The 17,195-nt window shown below is 52.0% G+C and overlaps 9 protein-coding genes across 9 annotated transcripts; 6 read left to right on the forward strand and 3 right to left on the reverse strand.

The window, feature by feature from the left end:
* The first annotated feature begins 437 nt into the window (after positions 1-437).
* On the forward strand, positions 438-2,548 carry BDV14DRAFT_164419 (dolichyl-P-Glc:Man(9)GlcNAc(2)-PP-dolichol alpha-1,3-glucosyltransferase ALG6). The gene is made up of 3 exons (XM_073767179.1): positions 438-818; positions 889-1,051; positions 1,102-2,548. The coding sequence occupies exons 1-3, from the start codon at positions 578-580 to the stop codon at positions 2,477-2,479; spliced, it is 1,782 nt and encodes a 593-aa protein (XP_073633098.1). The 5' UTR covers positions 438-577; the 3' UTR covers positions 2,480-2,548.
* A 100-nt stretch (positions 2,549-2,648) lies between these two features.
* On the reverse strand, positions 2,649-3,336 carry BDV14DRAFT_164420 (copper metallochaperone COX17). Its single transcript, XM_073767180.1, has 3 exons — positions 3,196-3,336; positions 3,056-3,114; positions 2,649-3,000 (listed from the first exon to the last, which is right to left on the reverse strand). The coding sequence occupies exons 1-3, from the start codon at positions 3,218-3,220 to the stop codon at positions 2,860-2,862; spliced, it is 225 nt and encodes a 74-aa protein (XP_073633099.1). The 5' UTR covers positions 3,221-3,336; the 3' UTR covers positions 2,649-2,859.
* Positions 3,337-3,461: 125 nt separating this feature from the next.
* Positions 3,462-5,325, forward strand: BDV14DRAFT_164423 (GTPase-activating protein RNA1). Its single transcript, XM_073767181.1, has one exon. It carries the CDS (start codon positions 3,646-3,648, stop codon positions 4,897-4,899), a length of 1,254 nt encoding a protein of 417 aa, XP_073633100.1. The 5' UTR covers positions 3,462-3,645; the 3' UTR covers positions 4,900-5,325.
* Positions 5,326-5,365: 40 nt separating this feature from the next.
* BDV14DRAFT_70268 (transcription elongation factor DST1) lies at positions 5,366-7,228 on the forward strand. The gene is made up of 2 exons (XM_073777324.1): positions 5,366-5,590; positions 5,984-7,228. The coding sequence occupies exon 2, from the start codon at positions 6,018-6,020 to the stop codon at positions 6,936-6,938; it is 921 nt and encodes a 306-aa protein (XP_073633101.1). The 5' UTR covers positions 5,366-5,590; positions 5,984-6,017; the 3' UTR covers positions 6,939-7,228.
* Positions 7,229-7,518: 290 nt separating this feature from the next.
* On the forward strand, positions 7,519-8,010 carry BDV14DRAFT_195670 (uncharacterized protein; the record flags this gene model as incomplete). Its single annotated transcript, XM_073772270.1, has 1 exon — positions 7,519-8,010. One exon carries the CDS (start codon positions 7,519-7,521, stop codon positions 8,008-8,010), a length of 492 nt encoding a protein of 163 aa, XP_073633102.1.
* A 56-nt stretch (positions 8,011-8,066) lies between these two features.
* On the reverse strand, positions 8,067-9,451 carry BDV14DRAFT_70252 (putative pectin methylesterase). The gene is made up of 2 exons (XM_073777322.1): positions 8,736-9,451; positions 8,067-8,677 (listed from the first exon to the last, which is right to left on the reverse strand). Exons 1-2 carry the CDS (start codon positions 9,351-9,353, stop codon positions 8,123-8,125), a joined length of 1,173 nt encoding a protein of 390 aa, XP_073633103.1. The 5' UTR covers positions 9,354-9,451; the 3' UTR covers positions 8,067-8,122.
* Positions 9,452-10,667: 1,216 nt separating this feature from the next.
* Positions 10,668-11,368, forward strand: BDV14DRAFT_70249 (uncharacterized protein). The gene has a single exon (XM_073777321.1). The coding sequence runs from the start codon at positions 10,828-10,830 to the stop codon at positions 11,242-11,244; it is 417 nt and encodes a 138-aa protein (XP_073633104.1). The 5' UTR covers positions 10,668-10,827; the 3' UTR covers positions 11,245-11,368.
* On the reverse strand, positions 11,369-14,631 carry BDV14DRAFT_70259 (plasma-membrane proton-efflux P-type ATPase). The gene is made up of 2 exons (XM_073777323.1): positions 14,142-14,631; positions 11,369-14,071 (listed from the first exon to the last, which is right to left on the reverse strand). Exons 1-2 carry the CDS (start codon positions 14,539-14,541, stop codon positions 11,493-11,495), a joined length of 2,979 nt encoding a protein of 992 aa, XP_073633105.1. The 5' UTR covers positions 14,542-14,631; the 3' UTR covers positions 11,369-11,492.
* BDV14DRAFT_70247 (uncharacterized protein) lies at positions 14,433-15,176 on the forward strand. Its single transcript, XM_073777320.1, has one exon. The coding sequence runs from the start codon at positions 14,722-14,724 to the stop codon at positions 15,124-15,126; it is 405 nt and encodes a 134-aa protein (XP_073633106.1). The 5' UTR covers positions 14,433-14,721; the 3' UTR covers positions 15,127-15,176.
* The last annotated feature ends 2,019 nt before the right edge of the window (positions 15,177-17,195 follow it).

Raw genomic sequence — 17,195 nt, forward strand, 5'->3', positions numbered from 1 at the left:
AAATGGTAAGATCCCACAAATAGATGCTACAGCCCACAGCCCTCAGTGTAAAAAGCCCACAAAGTGTCTGTTGAAGTGTACCTGAAAAGATACAGCTTGCGCTCCCACGTCAGTAGAAGATAATAAACAAGGTAGATCAAATCAAATCAAAAGGATGAACCAAGAGAAGAAGTCGAAACTTTTTTCCTTGGGGAAAGAGAAAGAGTAGAGGAGTTGGTAGAGAGAAGAAGGAAGGAAAAAAAAGTTCGGAGCTCAGAGCAGCAGCAGCTACTGATAAGGCGCGAGGAAAAAAAAAAATCGAAGGCTGGCAGAAAGAAATCCGAGAGACCGCCTACTGCACGTGGTCTAGACTAGGAACTTCGCCAAGAGAAAAGTGGGTACCTCAGAGAAGGTGCTTCGGCTTTCCCTGGAGCGTTGACCACTTCTCCCGTTGGCAAGGTGTTCACTCACCTGTCCAGTACCTCAAACTGATGCCGTTCTTTGCCTAACATCGCGCTTCTTCTTCTCTTTTTCTTGCCTGTCTCTGTATACTAGTCTATTACATTCAATGGAAGACCATTGACCGTCACCAAGAATCATGGCCCCTCCTAATCCCTCCTCCTATCGCCCGCGCAAGAAAAGAAAGTCTGCCGCACTCTTTGCCGGTTCGAACAACCCGCTCACCGTAGATGCTGGGGAGGGCAATCCTGTGCCCGCGTTCCCTTTGGTTTCTTTTCTCTGGGGTGCTCGGGCTGGTGTTTCACAATGGCTCGTTCTTCCTCTGGTCTTAATGACAGTGGGCCTGTTTCGCTGGGCCGTCAGTCTGTGGGGTTATTCGGGTAAGCATTACAGCAAGCAGGGTTGCTCTGCAGGATATTGTATATGGAGTGGAGTGCTAACATATAAAAGGCTTCAATATCCCTCCGATGTACGGCGACTTCGAAGCCCAGCGCCACTGGATGGAGATCACCACCCACCTGCCTTTGTCGAAATGGTACACGTACGATCTCCAATACTGGGGGCTAGATTATCCGCCATTGACAGCGTACCATAGTTGGTTACTCGGAAAAATGTAGGTCAAGTGTGGTATTCTTGAAAGTGCTGTATTCTGATCATGTGCAGTGGCTCTGTATTTGACCCCTCGTGGTTTGCCTTGGATACCTCCCGCGGTCTGGAAGATCCTCTCTTGAAGGTTTTCATGCGCGCTACAGTCATCATTTCCGAGTACCTCGTATACATTCCAGCAATTGTCAACTTCCTCCGTCGGTACACTCGTATGCAAGCGGTTCCCGTATGGTCCTCCTCCATTGCTCTGAGCGCCATTCTTTTGCAGCCGGCGACAATCCTTATCGATCATGGTCACTTTCAATATAACACTGTAATGCTGGGTTTGTTCGTTGCATCTCTGGATGCTATACTGGCGGGACGCATGCTTTGGGCATGCATTTTCTTTGTTGGAGCTCTAGGGTTTAAGCAAATGGCGCTATATTACGCACCGTTAATGTTTGCATTCCTACTGGGAGTCTGCGTTTTCCCCCGACCCAGGATCATTCGACTTCTCAACATCTCGCTTGTCACTGTCGGTGCCTTTGTCGTTCTCTTTTTTCCCCTCATACTTGGGGCTACTAGCGACGAGGCTAAGAAGAGCCTCCAATCTACCCCTGAGCCGCCTCTTCTCCAGGCTCTTCCGGTGCGGCTGAATAAAGGTTCATCACTGTACCTGCTTCTTTTCCAGCTCACCCAGGTCATCCACCGCGTTTTCCCTTTCTCTCGTGGTCTGTTTGAGGACAAAGTGGCGAATGCTTGGTGTGCCATTCACACGTTTTACAAACTTCACCGATATGAGCCCGATCTTCTGAAACGCGTATCACTTGCGGCTACTCTAGCATCGATCTTGATACCGTGCGTCATCATATTCCGTCATCCTCGTGCTTCAATTCTTCTCCCTGCTTTCGCTACCGTCAGTTGGGGCTTTTTCCTCTTCTCTTTCCAGGTTCATGAGAAGAGCGTACTGCTGCCATTACTTCCCATGACCCTACTCCTCGCTGGTGATGGGGGTCTCAACAAAGACACCCGGTCATGGGTTGGTTTGGCCAACGTGCTTGGCTCCTGGACTATGTATCCACTGCTCAAGCGCGACGGCCTTCGCGTACCGTACTTCGTCATGACATATCTTTGGGCCTATCTGATGGGTCTTCCTCCGACGTCGTGGCAGGTTTACCGTCACCGGAAGTCACCTGCGGACTCCGAAGTGGGTACCGAACCACATGTTTTTACAAAAGTTATACACACATTGTTTTATCTGGCTTTGATAGGATGGCATGTGCTGGAAGCTTTCGTTGCTCCTCCGCCTGGAAAGCCAGATCTATGGGTCGTCCTTAATGTTCTCATTGGAGCTGGAGGCTTCGGACTTTCGTATCTCTGGTGTTTGTGGAGACTGATCAGCCAGTCTCGCAAGATGGATTTCCGGGTTGAGGATGCTCGTAAGAAGGAGCAGTGAGAACGAGCGAGACCTTTTACTTTATATTGTAGAGACTAGTAACCCAAAATGATACCCCAAATTTCAGACTCTCGAAGCCAAGTAAACAACACTGGATACTTCCCGTTATCCGAGTCGACGTACGTTTACCTCAGAAGATATGAAAATAAGCAGAGTATTTCTAAGAGAACTACTAGATGCAACCTATTATACATGAAACCCAGATAAACCCATGACCATAACACCAAGCTGATGCCGCAGAGGTCTACCTCCATTCTATCGCACATTGAAGATATCCATTCAACTTTGTAGTATACACAACCACAAGACCGTACCGCCTCATCCCGCGCAGTCGTTCGATAGGGCGAGACGGTCTTCAAACAAGTACGGGTTATGCGAGCTTAGACCTTGAAGCCAAACCCAGCCATGCAGGCCTTGTACTGCTCAATCGTGGACTTGCATTCTTGGGTTGGGTCATCGGATTTGGAGAAGAGCATGCAGTCGTCGCGAGCGGTCTTTTCAGCCTTGCATACGCAGCAGGGCTGGTAGATGTGTCAATCGGAGTTGAATGGTACTTCTTCTCTGTGCTGTACGAACCTTGGGCTTCTCTGCCGGCGCATCGGTTGCGACGGGAATGGGGGTCTTTTCGGCTGAGCCTGGGGTTGGGTTGATCAGCAACAATGTTCAGCGCACTCGACATGCGGCATATGGCGGGTTGCGCTGGAGAATCGGCTTACCGCTGGATAATCCGAATGGCCACATGTTGTATAACGAGTGTAATGCAGTTGAAAACAGGAACAAGCGAACGCTGGAGATCAGTAAAGGCTCAGGCAATGCTCTATTAGACAGTGTTTAATTGAAGGCGTGCTTGATTAATAATAATGCGCGCATCGGTCTAGCTTGGATGCGCCGGGCGGAAACAGCGGCAGTGGCCACTACGGGCAGCCGGAGCGGCGATTAGATCGGCGGTTCTCATTATTGATTATTATTTTTCGTTGCTGTGGCTTCAGACTGTCTTGTGCTTTCTTTCAACGAGCTCTTTCTCAACCACACTCCCTGAATTCTGCTCCATCAGTTTATACGTTTTGATTTCCTTGCTATCTATACTCTAGACAGCTAGAATTTCTTTTCCTCTCATACTCCATACTCCTATTTTCTACTTTTACCCCTCCGAATTTTACCCCACCATGGCCCCTCCAAAGGTCTTCTCTCTTGAGGGCAAGTGTCTGAAGCTGGACTCAGCTGAAGACATTGAAGCCCATATCAAACCCCTCATTGAGAGTACCGATTACACTGAGATTCGATTCGGCGGAAACACTCTTGGCGTCCCTGCATCCGAACGCCTCGCTGCCGTCCTTTCTACGCAAAAGTCTCTTGAGGTCGCGGAGCTCGCAGATATCTTCACCTCTCGTTTGCTCAGCGAAATCCCCGCCGCTCTTACCTTCATCCTTAATGCGCTTCTCGAGATCTCGACCCTCCACACTATCAACCTTTCCGACAATGCTTTCGGCGCCAACACCCAGAAGCCCCTTGTCGATTTCCTTTCTCGCCACACCCCTCTCCGCCATCTGATTCTGAACAACAATGGTATGGGTCCTGAGGCTGGATCAAACATCGCCAAGGCTCTTACTGAGCTTGCGGAGCGCAAGGAAGAGGCACGCAAGAGTGGAAAAAAGGTCCCTCTGCTCGAGAGCATCGTCTGCGGTCGCAACCGATTGGAGAATGGCAGTATGGCGGCCTGGTCGCGCGCCTACGAAGTACACGCGGCGGGTATGAAGTCCGTGAAGATGACCCAGAACGGAATCAGACAGGAGGGTATTTCCCACCTGCTGAAGGAGGGTCTTCGCCACGCCAGCGCTCTTGAGGTGTTGGACCTCCAGGATAACACATTCACCGTGACGGGATCTACTGCTCTTGCTATTGTCCTCCCCGGTTGGCCTTCTCTTCGCGAGTTGGGCGTTGGTGACTGCTTGCTTTCTGCCCGCGGAGGTGTCAAGGTTGCCAAAGCCCTTGCTGAAGCCAAGAACCAGAAGGTCGAGACCCTCCGTCTGCAGTACAACGAGATCTCTGCCGAGGGTGTCAAGCAGTTCTTGTTCGCCGCCAAGACTGCGCTCCCGGCCCTGCGCCGCATTGAGCTGAACGGCAACAAGTTCCAGGAAGACGACAACAACGTGACGGAACTCAGTGAGCTCCTGGACGGCCGAAAGGAAGAACATGGCACCGACGACGACCCCGAGGACACGTGGGGAGTCGATGAGCTAGATGAGCTTGAGGACGAGAGCGATGAAGAGGACGAAGAAGAGGAGGAGGAAGAAGAGGAAGAAGAGAAGGCCGAAAAGGTTGTCAAGGACGCCGAGGCAGCGGAGAACGAGAAGGTTGCTCAGGCGCAAGACAAGGATGTCGACAAGCTCGCTGAGGCCCTAGGCAAGACCGGCATCTAAGTGAGCGATCGCACATCTCGAACACCATCCTCATCTGTTTCACCTCCGACCTCTAGAATATCATAACAGCAATCTCTCGATTCCCGTGGTGAACTCTGATTACGGCCGTCGACGACGGAACAGCCGTCATCTGCTTGCGCGTATTTGATCTACAAGACGAACGCTTTTTGCAAGCAACGGCACGCCACGATACCCCCCGCTGAAACGCTGTCTTCCAAGAACCCAGATGGCATCACTGCCACAAATGTCTTTCTTGCTCTTCTTTCCCCATCCAGAAGCCCCGAACAGCCCCATACTTCAATTCATGAGAATTAGAAGGATACATACCCCCGCATTCTTTATGTGCCCGTACAAATCATGTCATTAACCCCAATCATGTAAATATTTTTGAGTGAAAGACAATAAATCAATGTTCATAGAAAGCGCAGCAGTTCATAGGCTGGGAGGCTCTTGCTATTCCCAGATAGGCAACTAAGGCTTGGCACTCCGACAGTTAATTCGGAGGTCTTCGCCCGTCGTCATCTGGTCACCTTCTCTTCTTCTACCAACTCGTACTTCTTCTCCCGCAACTTCTCCTTATCAACGGTGTCGCGCGCTCTCATACGCGATCAGACCGCAGACATCCCTCGCCCTCTGCGAAGCTCGATCATTGCAGTGCCGCTTCTGGCAGCCGACTTGCCGACCCGAGAGGGTAAGTGTGATCTCAGTCCACCACTCTACCCCTCGTCTTCATCTTCATGCTACATCAGGCTTGCTGTGTCTTTGTCTGCCCTCATGTCGGAGCTTGTTTATCCGAGGTCTCTCGATCAACTGGAGCTCTGGGATCAGATCCAGCAGGCACGTGCGATTGACTGCGGGCTGTGAGGGAACTCCGGACACACTCTGCAACAAATAGTCGCGTTGCCATAGCGCGCTCTCCTGCAAAGTTTCAATGCCTATCTGCTATTTTCGCTGGCGGGAAATGGGGCTTGTGCAGCCTGCGTCCTTCGCACAGCTGGAATTTGCATCTTGCGTCACCTTTGCGCATCTTCTTCTGCTGAAAATTTGGCAAGTAATGTTTTCTAACTCCGTCAAGTCTCTCTAGATCTTCCTTGAGTCCGAACATTACTTTCGAAATCATGGCTATGGATGCGAAGGAGATTGAGCTGAAGGCCAAGGCTCTCACGAAAGCTGCGACCCAGAACGAACCCGCTGCCAATATCGTATCGCTATTGAAGGAACTACAAGGCGGTGTCAAGGCGTCGGAGGATTTGTTGCGGTCCACTCGTGTTGGTATCATAGTCAACAAGTTTAAACAGCACAAGGCACCGGAGGTGGCACGTCTAGCGAGCGAGGTTGTCTCCAGATGGCGAAACGAGGTCAACAAGCAGAAAGCGACCGGATCAGGTAGTGGCAGTCAACGATCAAGCGCATCACCTCGCCCACCGCAGAACGGGACCGCATCGCCGGCTAGGGCTAGCGCGACTCCATCCGACAAAGCCTCGAAGCTTTCAGTGGCCCCGGACAAGAGGACGTGGAAGGCGGACGGAGTGGACACCAACCAGACCGGAAACAAAGCTCGCGATAACTGCATTGGACTCATGTACGATGGGCTGTGCCTGCATTCGACGGAATCCCCGAAGGCCGTGCTGTCAAAGGCTGTGGCAGTCGAAGCAGCAGCATATGACGCCTTTGGGCCAGAAACGAAAGAGCCATATCGTACCAAGATCCGCAGTCTGTTCCAGAACCTCAAGAACAAATCCAACCCCAACCTCCGTGTTCGCGTTCTCACCAGTGAGGTCACACCCGAGCGCTTTGTGAAAATGACGCACGACGAACTCCGATCTGACGAGCAGCGTCAGAAGGACCAGAAGATTCAGAAAGAGAACATGGATAAGGCGATGGTAGCCCAGGCTGAGCGCAGTATCAGTAAGAGCTTGCAGTGCGGTAAATGTGGGCAGCGCAAGGTGACCTACACCGAAGCACAGACCCGCAGTGCTGATGAACCGATGACATTGTTCTGTACATGCTTGAACTGCGGAAAGTCATGGCGCCAGTAGCCTGGCTCAGTATTTACACTATTTCATCATGTCTATTTGCACATTGCCGTTGCATGTACATTCGAATCCTTACTACTGGCGGCGCGGAGTTTCGAGGGTCATTTAAAAGGGGGAGTCATTGCTGTTGATTTGGGCACGGTTGCGCGGAACTTTTCTTCTTTTTGATATCAATATCATTGCCATGAACCAAATCGATTTGGGCCGTCTGATAGCTAGGTAGAATTCAAGTGCATACTTTTTAGGGTCGGGATAATTCTGGCTTTGTCCGTTTCATCGCCTGCTGGCAAAAATGGCTGCAGTATGCTTGACGCCAGCAGACCCAAATAATCGAAAGCTTGAGGCATTCCCGCGCTAAACCACAGAACTAATTTACGGTGTCGTATCAGGTACGGACGTCCCCTTGAAGCCCGTGATTAAGATCCGAAGCTTCAGCAGATGTTGTTACAACTACGTCATCTACATCAGCAGTACCTAGAAGTGTCGAACACCTTCAACTTCAATTCACCTCGCCACAAACCAAAGCCTCATGCCTCTTGCACTCTCGCAAATCTAGACTACTACATACCTACCACTAACGACAATGCCAGCATACACCCGCACCACCCTAACATCCGCCACAAAATCCCTCCTCGACGCCTTCTCCTCAGGCGCCGACACACAAACCCTCCTAAACACATTCACCACCTCTCCTGAACCAACAATCCACGAGCACGGATTGAAAGAACTAGCACCCTTCCTAGGCCGTCCATTCACGGGGCAAGAGCAATTGAAGACCTATTTCGGGCTTCTGTCAGAGCATCTGGGCATTGAAGATGCGAGCTTCGATGGTGAAGAGCAGTGGGCTGTTGATAGTGAAAGTATGGTTGTTGCGTTGAGGGGGAAAGCGAGGTTTAAGAGTATAAAGACGGGGCAGGCGTGGGATGAAGTTTTTGCTTATAGGGTTGAGGTTGCGGAAGCTTCTGGGGAAGGAGAGGGGAGGGGGAAGTTGAAGGTTAGGAAGTATGAGGTTTGGGCTGATACAGGGGCTGCTTATTTGGCGTTGAGGGGGGAGTTGAAGGGGTTGACGGGGTAATTTCTCGATGTCTTGATCAAGGTCTTAATGATGGAGGTGCCTTCAATTGAGGTTAGATGGTGCTATGTACAGTAGCGATACCTATCTGTATTGTGATGGAAAGTAAAACCGTTCAAGCATGCCAATCAATCCAGCCGACGTTACCCGGCTTCCCATCAGGAGTAAGGAACACCTTCTGAGGAGAATCATAAGGCTTATACCCCTCCTTATCCAAAACAATCGACGCGTTTGTCGCTGCCCGCCCGGTAGCATTAAACCCAGGCCCATAATTTCGATACTCAGCCTGGAACGTATCTGCCGTAAGCCGGCTCTGCCCATCAACAATCCAATCAATGTACCCCGAGTCCGCAATACTAGGATCCTCATAGCTGAGCGCAAAGATCGATCTATGCAGGCTATTCCACGGTCTACCCAGCGGGCAAGCGTTCACAATCTCAGGCGCGATGGAAGCGTTCGCAGCGCGAACAGAGGAATCAACAATGTATACGCCGTACTTGTTCTCGAAGGTCGTGTTTGTGCCCTTCCATGCTGTGATGCCGCCGCCGCAGTTGCGCAGGAGGATGTCGGAGGATTGGATCCAGGCTGTGCCGAAGCCATAGAGGAAGTCGGTTTGCCCGGCTATGATGCTTTTGTGGAAGTAGGCGTTGCCGAGTTTGCCTACGTAGACCTGTGTTCGTTAGTTTTGGAGGTTTTGAAGGGTTAGAGATGTATGGCAGGCAATTTACTGTATCCTGGTAGGAGTAGAACCCGCAGTAATAGAACCCGCCGTTGGCACGACTGAAGCTGAGCGCGTGCGCAGGACCATCCGAGTAGTCTGCCCAGGTATTCGTGAAGTCGATATTGTATGCGCGGAAATCGATATTGCCAAAGTGTGTATCCTCTGGCACCGGATATCCCGTCGGACCGGAGCCGGTATAACTCGCATCAAGTGTAGGCGCAACAGTCAGAACGCTCGAGAAGACGTTATCGACGTCTGCGCCCGTGCTGTCGTGATTGGCTTGCGCCCAGGTGATGGTCACCTTGTTCTTCGAGGCATCGGTGAGATGGTCTGTTTCGCCGAGCAGAGTGATAGGTCCAGAGCGGGTGACGTTCAATTGTTCGGTGTATTCGCCTGCGAGGATAAGGATTGTCTGCGTGCTGTTGTCGTTTGGCAGCGACTCAATGGCCGCTTGGACGGTCGTGAAGTGAGCTCGTGGGTTGGATGCTGAAACAACAATTGTGTCTCTTGGGCACACATTCGGCGACCTTTGACAGCTTTGCCGACTGGCTGATCGTATACTCGCCGCACAGGCTAGTAGCCCATTGAGAAGCAGGAGAACCAGTAGATGTGGTCTCGCCATCATGGTTGACAAGTTTGACACTGGACAATCTTTTGAGGTCAAACTGAACTACCGCGATCCCAAAGCTGTCATGAGCCCTCTTATACCACTGCATACCCCGCGCCATCACAGCTAGCTACTCTCCTCGGAAGATCTCCAACAGTCGGGGGAAATTGCGGGGGAAATTGCGGGGGAACAAAAGTCATGGCAATTCGCGCGCATGAAGCGACAACCGGGCCCAAGGCATGCCTTAATCAAATCAAGCATGCGAAGCTCCGGCGTGGAACAATTCTGTCTGAATGTTGATGGAAAGGTTGTCCAATTGCATGGCCTTCAGGTACCCCGAGGGTATGTAATCAGCCCGGCTTTGGAGAAATTGGCATTGTGTGCGGACGGAAAATCTTTGTTGATGCATCACGGAGAATTGCATCCCGCCTGTTAAGAATCAGCAACTTGATTTGAAGTTTGGGGTAGATGAAGCAGAATGCTTTACCATAAACGCCTCGAATAGCGTATAGTAGGACTTTCAAGCCGCTGTGTTGAAGGCCAAGAGGACGAGATCTCTCCTCATCGCCAGCTCTTGCCTGGAGTTACATATTGCAGAGAGGTTTTGCTATTGAAAAAAGCTGAACCGACTGAAGGACGGAGTTAATGGCACCAAAATGGCTATGAGAGTATAGATTCTGAGGACGTGATAGGAATTGGCTCGGATGTTCCAGTGGTTCAGCTGAGGCCTGAGGCCAAAGAACCAAGTCACGCGGAATATGCCTCAGGCAGGTAGAAAACGCCTCTGTTTACACTTGAATCTAGTTACAACGCCTTCAACAAGCCTCAGGCACGCACCACAACGCCTGAACGCACGATGATACAATCGCATTATCATACGATAACCACAATCAAACCACTATCGCCGCCTCGCCGATGACAATAATAATCACACCAGTCCAGCGCCCCGATGACGCAAACCGCAAATCGCAAATCGCAAATCGCACCACGTTGCAAGCCAGCGCAAGCGCAAAGGCAAATGCAAATAACACAAATGCCGAGCTGGATTGGACTACAATCTGCACAGTGCACGCGCATCTCATGCAAGTGCAAATAATGCAAATATGCAAATGCAATGCAGTTCTCACCGTCGAGTGACTGTCGCCTCGAGGCGCCGACCCAAACATTCGTCATCAATAGCTCCAAACCCGAGTCCCACACAGCCCAAGGAACAGCACGCGACAGGCCAGCGACCAGATGGAGCCTCGAAAGGCTGAAACAGGAACGGGCATAGGATACGATTACAGCATCGGTGAGACTCCGAGATTGTGCCGCGGAGACTGGCCTCCAGTCACAGTCGCAAGTCGCAAATTGTTCGCAAGGCGTAACAGAGCAGCAATGCCGGCGACACGTTCATCGAACGGGCGATGAGCGGAGCTTATGGAGCTGAAGATGGGGTCTGAAGCTGGAGTATTGGAGGACACGGACTACCAGGAGGACCGAGAAATTTACGATGATGCCGATAGTGCTAATCATCATATCATGCTGTCGCATAGCTTCGGAGTCGCATAGAGTAATCTTTCGCTGTTCGCACTTGCAGCGAAAGCTGGCAAGCTACGAAGATGACTGCATGAGATGGAGCTGCACGGCCGATCCGAATCAAAAAGGGGGGCGAATAGCCTTGGAGGAAGGCATGTGTGGATACGAGATAGTAATCGCACTATTGCTTAGCGCGTTGGTGGGCGGACGCGAACCTTCCTCCACAGTTGAGGAACAAGCGTGCAGTTTCGGAGATGAAGGCCAAAATGGGCAGGTTGAGCTGTTGGCAGATCGGCCGTGCTCGAAAGCCTCCAAACTCCAAACTTTCAAAAGCCCAAATGCTTTGGGAGGCCAGACTGCGAATTCCAAACACCAGACTAGAAGTTTATGAGAAGTGTGAAAGCTTTACAATGGAAGAAAGTAAATTTGAACCCTTGATTCACTAAATTTATCACTATTAATCACATACATACATGTAAAGAAGAAAAAATTGACTCTATCAACTTAGAGCAAGGGTAATAAGTGAGAAAAAAGTCTATAATACGGGGTAAAAAGCCGGGGATCCAGCTTATGCATGTATGGGCAAGTGATATCCAGATGATAGGAAATTAGAGAAAATGAAAACGATGGTAAATGCGTTTACTCATCGTCCTCTTCGGCTTCAGCCTTAGCGCCAAGGGTGTATCGTGACTTGCCGTGAGCATCAACTTCGTGTTCGATAGCCAGCTTAGAGAGGTGGTTAAGCAGGTTCTCGACCTTGGTGTCAACAACAGAGCGGTTCTTGCGGCCGAGGTTGTCAAGACCGGGGATGATGGTAAGGATGTAGTAGACGACGGCGATGATGACCGTGACACCAATCGAGTAGGCCCAGATGACAACAACGGTGACAATGTCGGTGTCGTTGTTGGTGGAGAAAGTAGCCTGGCTGGGGGGAGAGGTCTCGACGTAGTCACCAGCAAGCCAGCCGAAGACACAGAAGAGGGTGGCGAGGACATCGACGACGAAGATGGCACCAACCAGCTGCCACGAAGGCCAGGTCTTACCACCACGGGTGACGAAGATGAGCCAGTTCTCAGTGAGGGAGACCTCAAGGAAGAGCATGGGCTGGGGAGAACCGAAGTTCTGGATGATACCACCGTTCTCGAGGAAGAGAGAGGCACGCATGATCCAGGTACCGGCAGCAAGGAGAACACCGAGAACGACGGAGATGACCCAGATCTTGGGCAACTGCCATTCGACGGGGCGGGCCTCGAAGTGAGCGTTATCGTAAGCGACGGCAATGGTAGCCAAATCAGCGAACAGAGCGATGAAGACAATCAGATCGGCCTTGATGGTCTCGTTGATGATAATCATAGAGGTGACGAGGTAAAGCTCCAAGTGGATACAGAGGGCAATACGGTACTGAATGTAAGCCTTCATACGCTGGAAAATTTGACGAGCAAGCTTGATGGCATCGACGATGGTGGAGAGACCGGGGGCAAGGAAAACGATATCGGCAGCGGCCTGGGCGGCTTCGGTGGAACCCTCGACGGCAATACCACAGTCAGCCTTCTTGAGGGAAGGAGCATCGTTGACACCGTCACCAGTCATGGCAGTCAAGTGACCACGCTGCTGGAGCATCTCGACGACCTGGTACTTGTGCTCGGGGAAAACTTCAGCGAAACCGTCAGCCTTCTCGACGAGGTCGTGCTGGGCAGAGCCGGCAAGACCACCGTGGATGAGGCGCTCAGAGTCGTAGACCTTGGTGGAGAGGGCAAGCATCTTGCAAGTCTCCTTGGCGATGGCAAGAGCATCACCAGTCAACATCTTAACGGAAAGACCAAGGTGCTGGGCTTCGGCAATGGTGTGGGCAGTGTCCTCACGAGGGGGGTCGAACATGGGGTACATGCCAAGCAATTGCCAGGGCTCACCCTCCTTCTGGACGGCGACACCGAGGGAACGGAAACCACGGCGAGCGAATTCGGAAGCCTTCTCACGGAACTTCTGGGCCTCATCCTGGGAGCACTCAGACATGGCGAGGATAGCCTTGGGGGCACCCTTGGCAGCAGTGTAGCGGACACCGTCGCAGGTACAGATGGTAGTAATACGCTTAGAGACAGGATCGAAAGGAGTGTACTTCTCGGTAACCCAGTTCCGAGCAAGAATTTCACGGGCCTTGGGGTAGCGGCGCAGAGTAAGGATCGTAACTTTGTCAATGGGGTCGAGGTTCTTGATGTTGTGGTTGGAGGCAATAGCAGCAACAGCCATCATCCAGTTGACATCGACACCCTCGTTGACGTAGGGCTCACGGATGGAGAGCTGGTTAGCAGTGAGGGTACCGGTCTTGTCGGAGCAGAGAATGTCGACACCAGCAAGAGATTCGATGGCAGTGAGCTTCTGGACGATAGCCTTCTGCTCGGCGAGGTAGGCAGCACCAACAGCGAGGGTGGTGGTGGTGACAACGGGAAGACCGACGGGGACACCGATAATGAGGAGGATCAAAGTCCAGTGAAGGAGAGTGTTGTCGGAGTGCTCGGGGGTAGCGATCTTCAAGTGACGGTAGAAACCACCAATCCAGGCAGCGAGAATCCAGAACATAACGAGAACAAGAAGAGATGTACCGATGTTGTCCATGACGGCCTTGAAGTGACCCTGGTCCTGGGCGCCCTGGACAAGAGCAGCAGTCTTACCGACGAAAGAGTGCTTGGCGGTGGCAGTGACGATACCGTAGGCCTTACCACGCTTGCAACCGGTGGTGTAGTAGCAAGTGTCGGCCATGTACTTGTCGACAGCAAGGGATTCACCAGTGATGGCGGACTGGTCAACGGCGACGAGGGAGACACCGAGGCGGGCCTCAATGGCACCATCCTCGTCATCCTCATCATCCTTCTCCTTGAGGGTGTCGTCGTTGGCGGTAGCGAGGTACTCCTTGTAGGTCTCGTAGGTGTCGGGCTTGTCGTAGTCGCAGATAAGGCGAACATCAGCAGGGACGATGGAACCTTCCTCAATGACGACAATGTCACCAGTAACGAGCTCACGAGCAAGGATCTCCTGCTCCTGACCGTCACGCTTGACAACAGCCTTCATAGCAATGTCACCCTTGAGAGAAGCAACGACGTCGGCAGCCTGCTTCTCCTGGTACCAACCGACGACAGCGTTAAGCATAAGAATACCGATAATGACACCGAGATCGATCCAGTCACGAAGACCAGCAGCGAGGAGAACAGCCAATTCCATAACTATGGGACACCGGAATGTTAGAAACTGATCACACAGGACGCGTCGACTGAACAGGAATCTTCTCCTTACCATAGAGGATAGGACCACGGAAGTAACCAATGAACTGAACGAAGAAGTTGGTCTTCTCAGTAGTCAATTCGTTCCAGCCAGCACGCTTGCGGCGAGGCTCGATCTGGCTTCCAGGGAGACCGTGGAGGTCGGTTTCGAGCCAGTCCTCGGGGCAGACGAAGCCTTCCTCGCCGCCCTCACCGGCGCCCTTGCCCCAGAACTTCCACCAGGGCTTCTTCTTCTCGTGGGCGCTCAGAGCACCAGCACTGGAAGTCGAGCCACGACGGCCGTCGCGAGCAGTAGAGATGTAACGGTTGAGAGCGCCATATTCATCAAGAGAACCACCTTCATTCAGGTCGGTGGGACGAGAATGGTCACCATTCTCGACGTCGGCAGCATAGGAAATCCTCCGCTCCGCCATTGTTGCTTCGGCTCACAAAGCCTTGTCGAACCCAGAATATGAGAGCAGATACAACGATGAATAACGGGAATGGCAAGAGGCGGACAATCCTATAAAGAAGAAAAGAAAGAGAGAGAGAGGGGAAGAAGAGAGCGAGGGGGGAAGGGAGAATGGACGCTTTAATATTGAGGGGGGGAGAGTATGGATTTCACGGGACCACGACAAACACGACCTGAAGCTCCAACGGGCGGGCAACTTTCCCTGTGCGTAAGCCCACTTTTCTTTTCTCTTTTCTTTTTTCCGCATTTTTGTTTTTGGATTTTTTTTCCCAGATTTTTTGGAGCTAGTTTTTTTGGGACTAGCGTGGCCGGGATCAGTGAGCCACTGATCTCAGTTCCTGTGAGCGCGCTGTCCCTGGCCGTGGAATTGCTGGAATTTCTGCCACGCACACTCACCCGCCCGCTTAACGGCACGCATCATTATTGTTTTTCATTTTTCTGCCCACTCTTTCCGTGGATTCACTTGCCAGCCATGTGGGCCGCCCATGCCGGAACTAGCTTAGCGCTACTGATTGGAAACTCTCCTCTTTCCCTTTGTTGTCCGTAGTGGATGCCGCCGACGGTATCATCGTACGGCACCTTACGCCGGTCGCTGCGACTCTTGATCCTGGATGGGGAAATCCCTCCTTCTCCATCGCCCTTGGCGTCTATGACCGGCAGACCTGTGCCGAGTTTGCCCCCCCTCCAGTCTCGCTCTCTCCAGACTGAGACGACGGTGACAATTCGACGAACCTTGTGGTGAATCGTTCCCGTAGGGCGTTGGCTCGCACTGTCAAACGTCCGCGGAGGCGAACATTTTGTTCTACGGGGTCATCCCGAACTGCCGGTGGTGGGAAACATTTCCGCCGCAGTATGTCATTGACTACTACGATTGCTTGACGATTCATTGTTACTGTGTGTACTCCGTAAAAATACGGGCTGGAGGGCATCTCCACGGGGAGATTTGGGGCGTGAAGCTGGAAATGGAGGTTACAGTCGATACCGCCAGCGGTCACTGATCATGCCTTTTTGCCGCGTGCGGGTGGCCCTAGTTAATTTTCCTAGTGCTGCTCGCTCTTTTCTATGCGCGATTTTCTCGCCCCGACTGGCTAAGGAAACGATGATAGTAATATTAACATCTCCAGAGGGCGAAGGAGGAAGCGATGATACAATCATAATTGCAAGCCCGCGACTGGCTCCAATGCCGAGTCCCAAGTGAAACTACAGAGAGACTGCGAGGCCGCAAATCGAGGCGACAGACTTTGGACAAGACAATGACAAGAAACACTATCGATCTTATCGTCAATCATCCTTCTCGCCAGCAATTTCACCCATCCCTCGTTCTGTGCCTGTGACATTGCTTTTTGACACCCCACCAAACTCTCGTAGCAGACTGGGTCAATTCAAGTCACCGCTGTATGGGGTAGCACCGTAGCAGTCACCGCAGCTCACTCAGGGTCTTTTGACAATGAAGATTATGAGGTCATCGACTCCGGAGTATACAGCGACTAGTTGCGATTGCCAAAACATTCTTCCCCTTCGAGACACCCAACGCCCCAGGTAATCCTCCGATCTCTAGCCTACACGGTCGAGACCAGCATGTTTCATTATTCTCTAGAAACTCCGTCTCCAGAACCCCTGGTCGTAGGCTGCGATCCGGAATTGCACGTAGCCACGAGCTCGCGCAACCGGAAAAAGCAAGGGATGCGCCCAGAAAGGTGGTGATGCCGATTGCGGTTATGCAGGGTCAAAACAAACAAAAATAAGGGCCGCACCTGACTTTAACCAGCCGTCCCTGCTATGCATCATATCTTGGTTTCTTCAGCTGAAACTTCCTGGGTGGAATGCCCAGAGCTATTCGCGCCCAATATGTCATCACTCGACGGAGTATCTAACAATAGTTTGAGCGACCGCAGGAGCTCCCATGACAAGATTCCGCCCCCCCAGCTTCTTCTGGCAGCTGAGGTCTGCCTTGTCAGGTACTCGAGGCCCACAAATATGACTACATGATTTTCTCGGGGAAGTCATGGGATGAACGGTGAGGGAGCTCCAGGCCGACTTCTCCGTATGAAGCTCTCCAGTGCAGCCGACCTCAATATAGCCCCGGCCCGAGCCCCGGGTTCCTGGAGGTTCCTGGATGGAGTCACCGAACTGCTTTCTCCCCAAGAAGTTAAGAGCAGCACTTTCGTATAAGCCAATTCTATCTCTTTCCCGGCTAGCAGTAGCCGGCCACTCCATCGCAATCAATATTCGGTTCCGACGGCCTCTGACTCTCTTCGGAGACCGCTACAATGTGCCATACCGATGCCGATGCCGTTCCCAGCCTCCCTCCCCCAATTCGTGACGAGTGTCCTCCACTCTCTAACCTGAATCTAGTATCGTGGTTCGCCCCAAGCTTACTGGTCCGGGGAATAGTCTCCCTCTCCAGGAGTCCATGACTCCATTCTCGAGCTCTGGATGCGTTATTTCGTGTGAGTGGAGGGGACAGGACTCCATACAAGCTCCTCCCTTCCTGAGAAGCTTCCCCAAAATAATATTACGCCGAGGTATAGCCTACAGCACACTGACACGAGTGATTTGCCGATGTCAAAGTACTATCCCTATCAGCATTTGGTGAGTGCTGACGGTTGCCTCAAA

This window comes from Aspergillus stella-maris (genome assembly GCF_047715825.1).
Source record: "Aspergillus stella-maris strain CBS 113639 unplaced genomic scaffold BDV14scaffold_3, whole genome shotgun sequence".
NCBI lineage: Eukaryota > Fungi > Ascomycota > Eurotiomycetes > Eurotiales > Aspergillaceae > Aspergillus > Aspergillus stella-maris.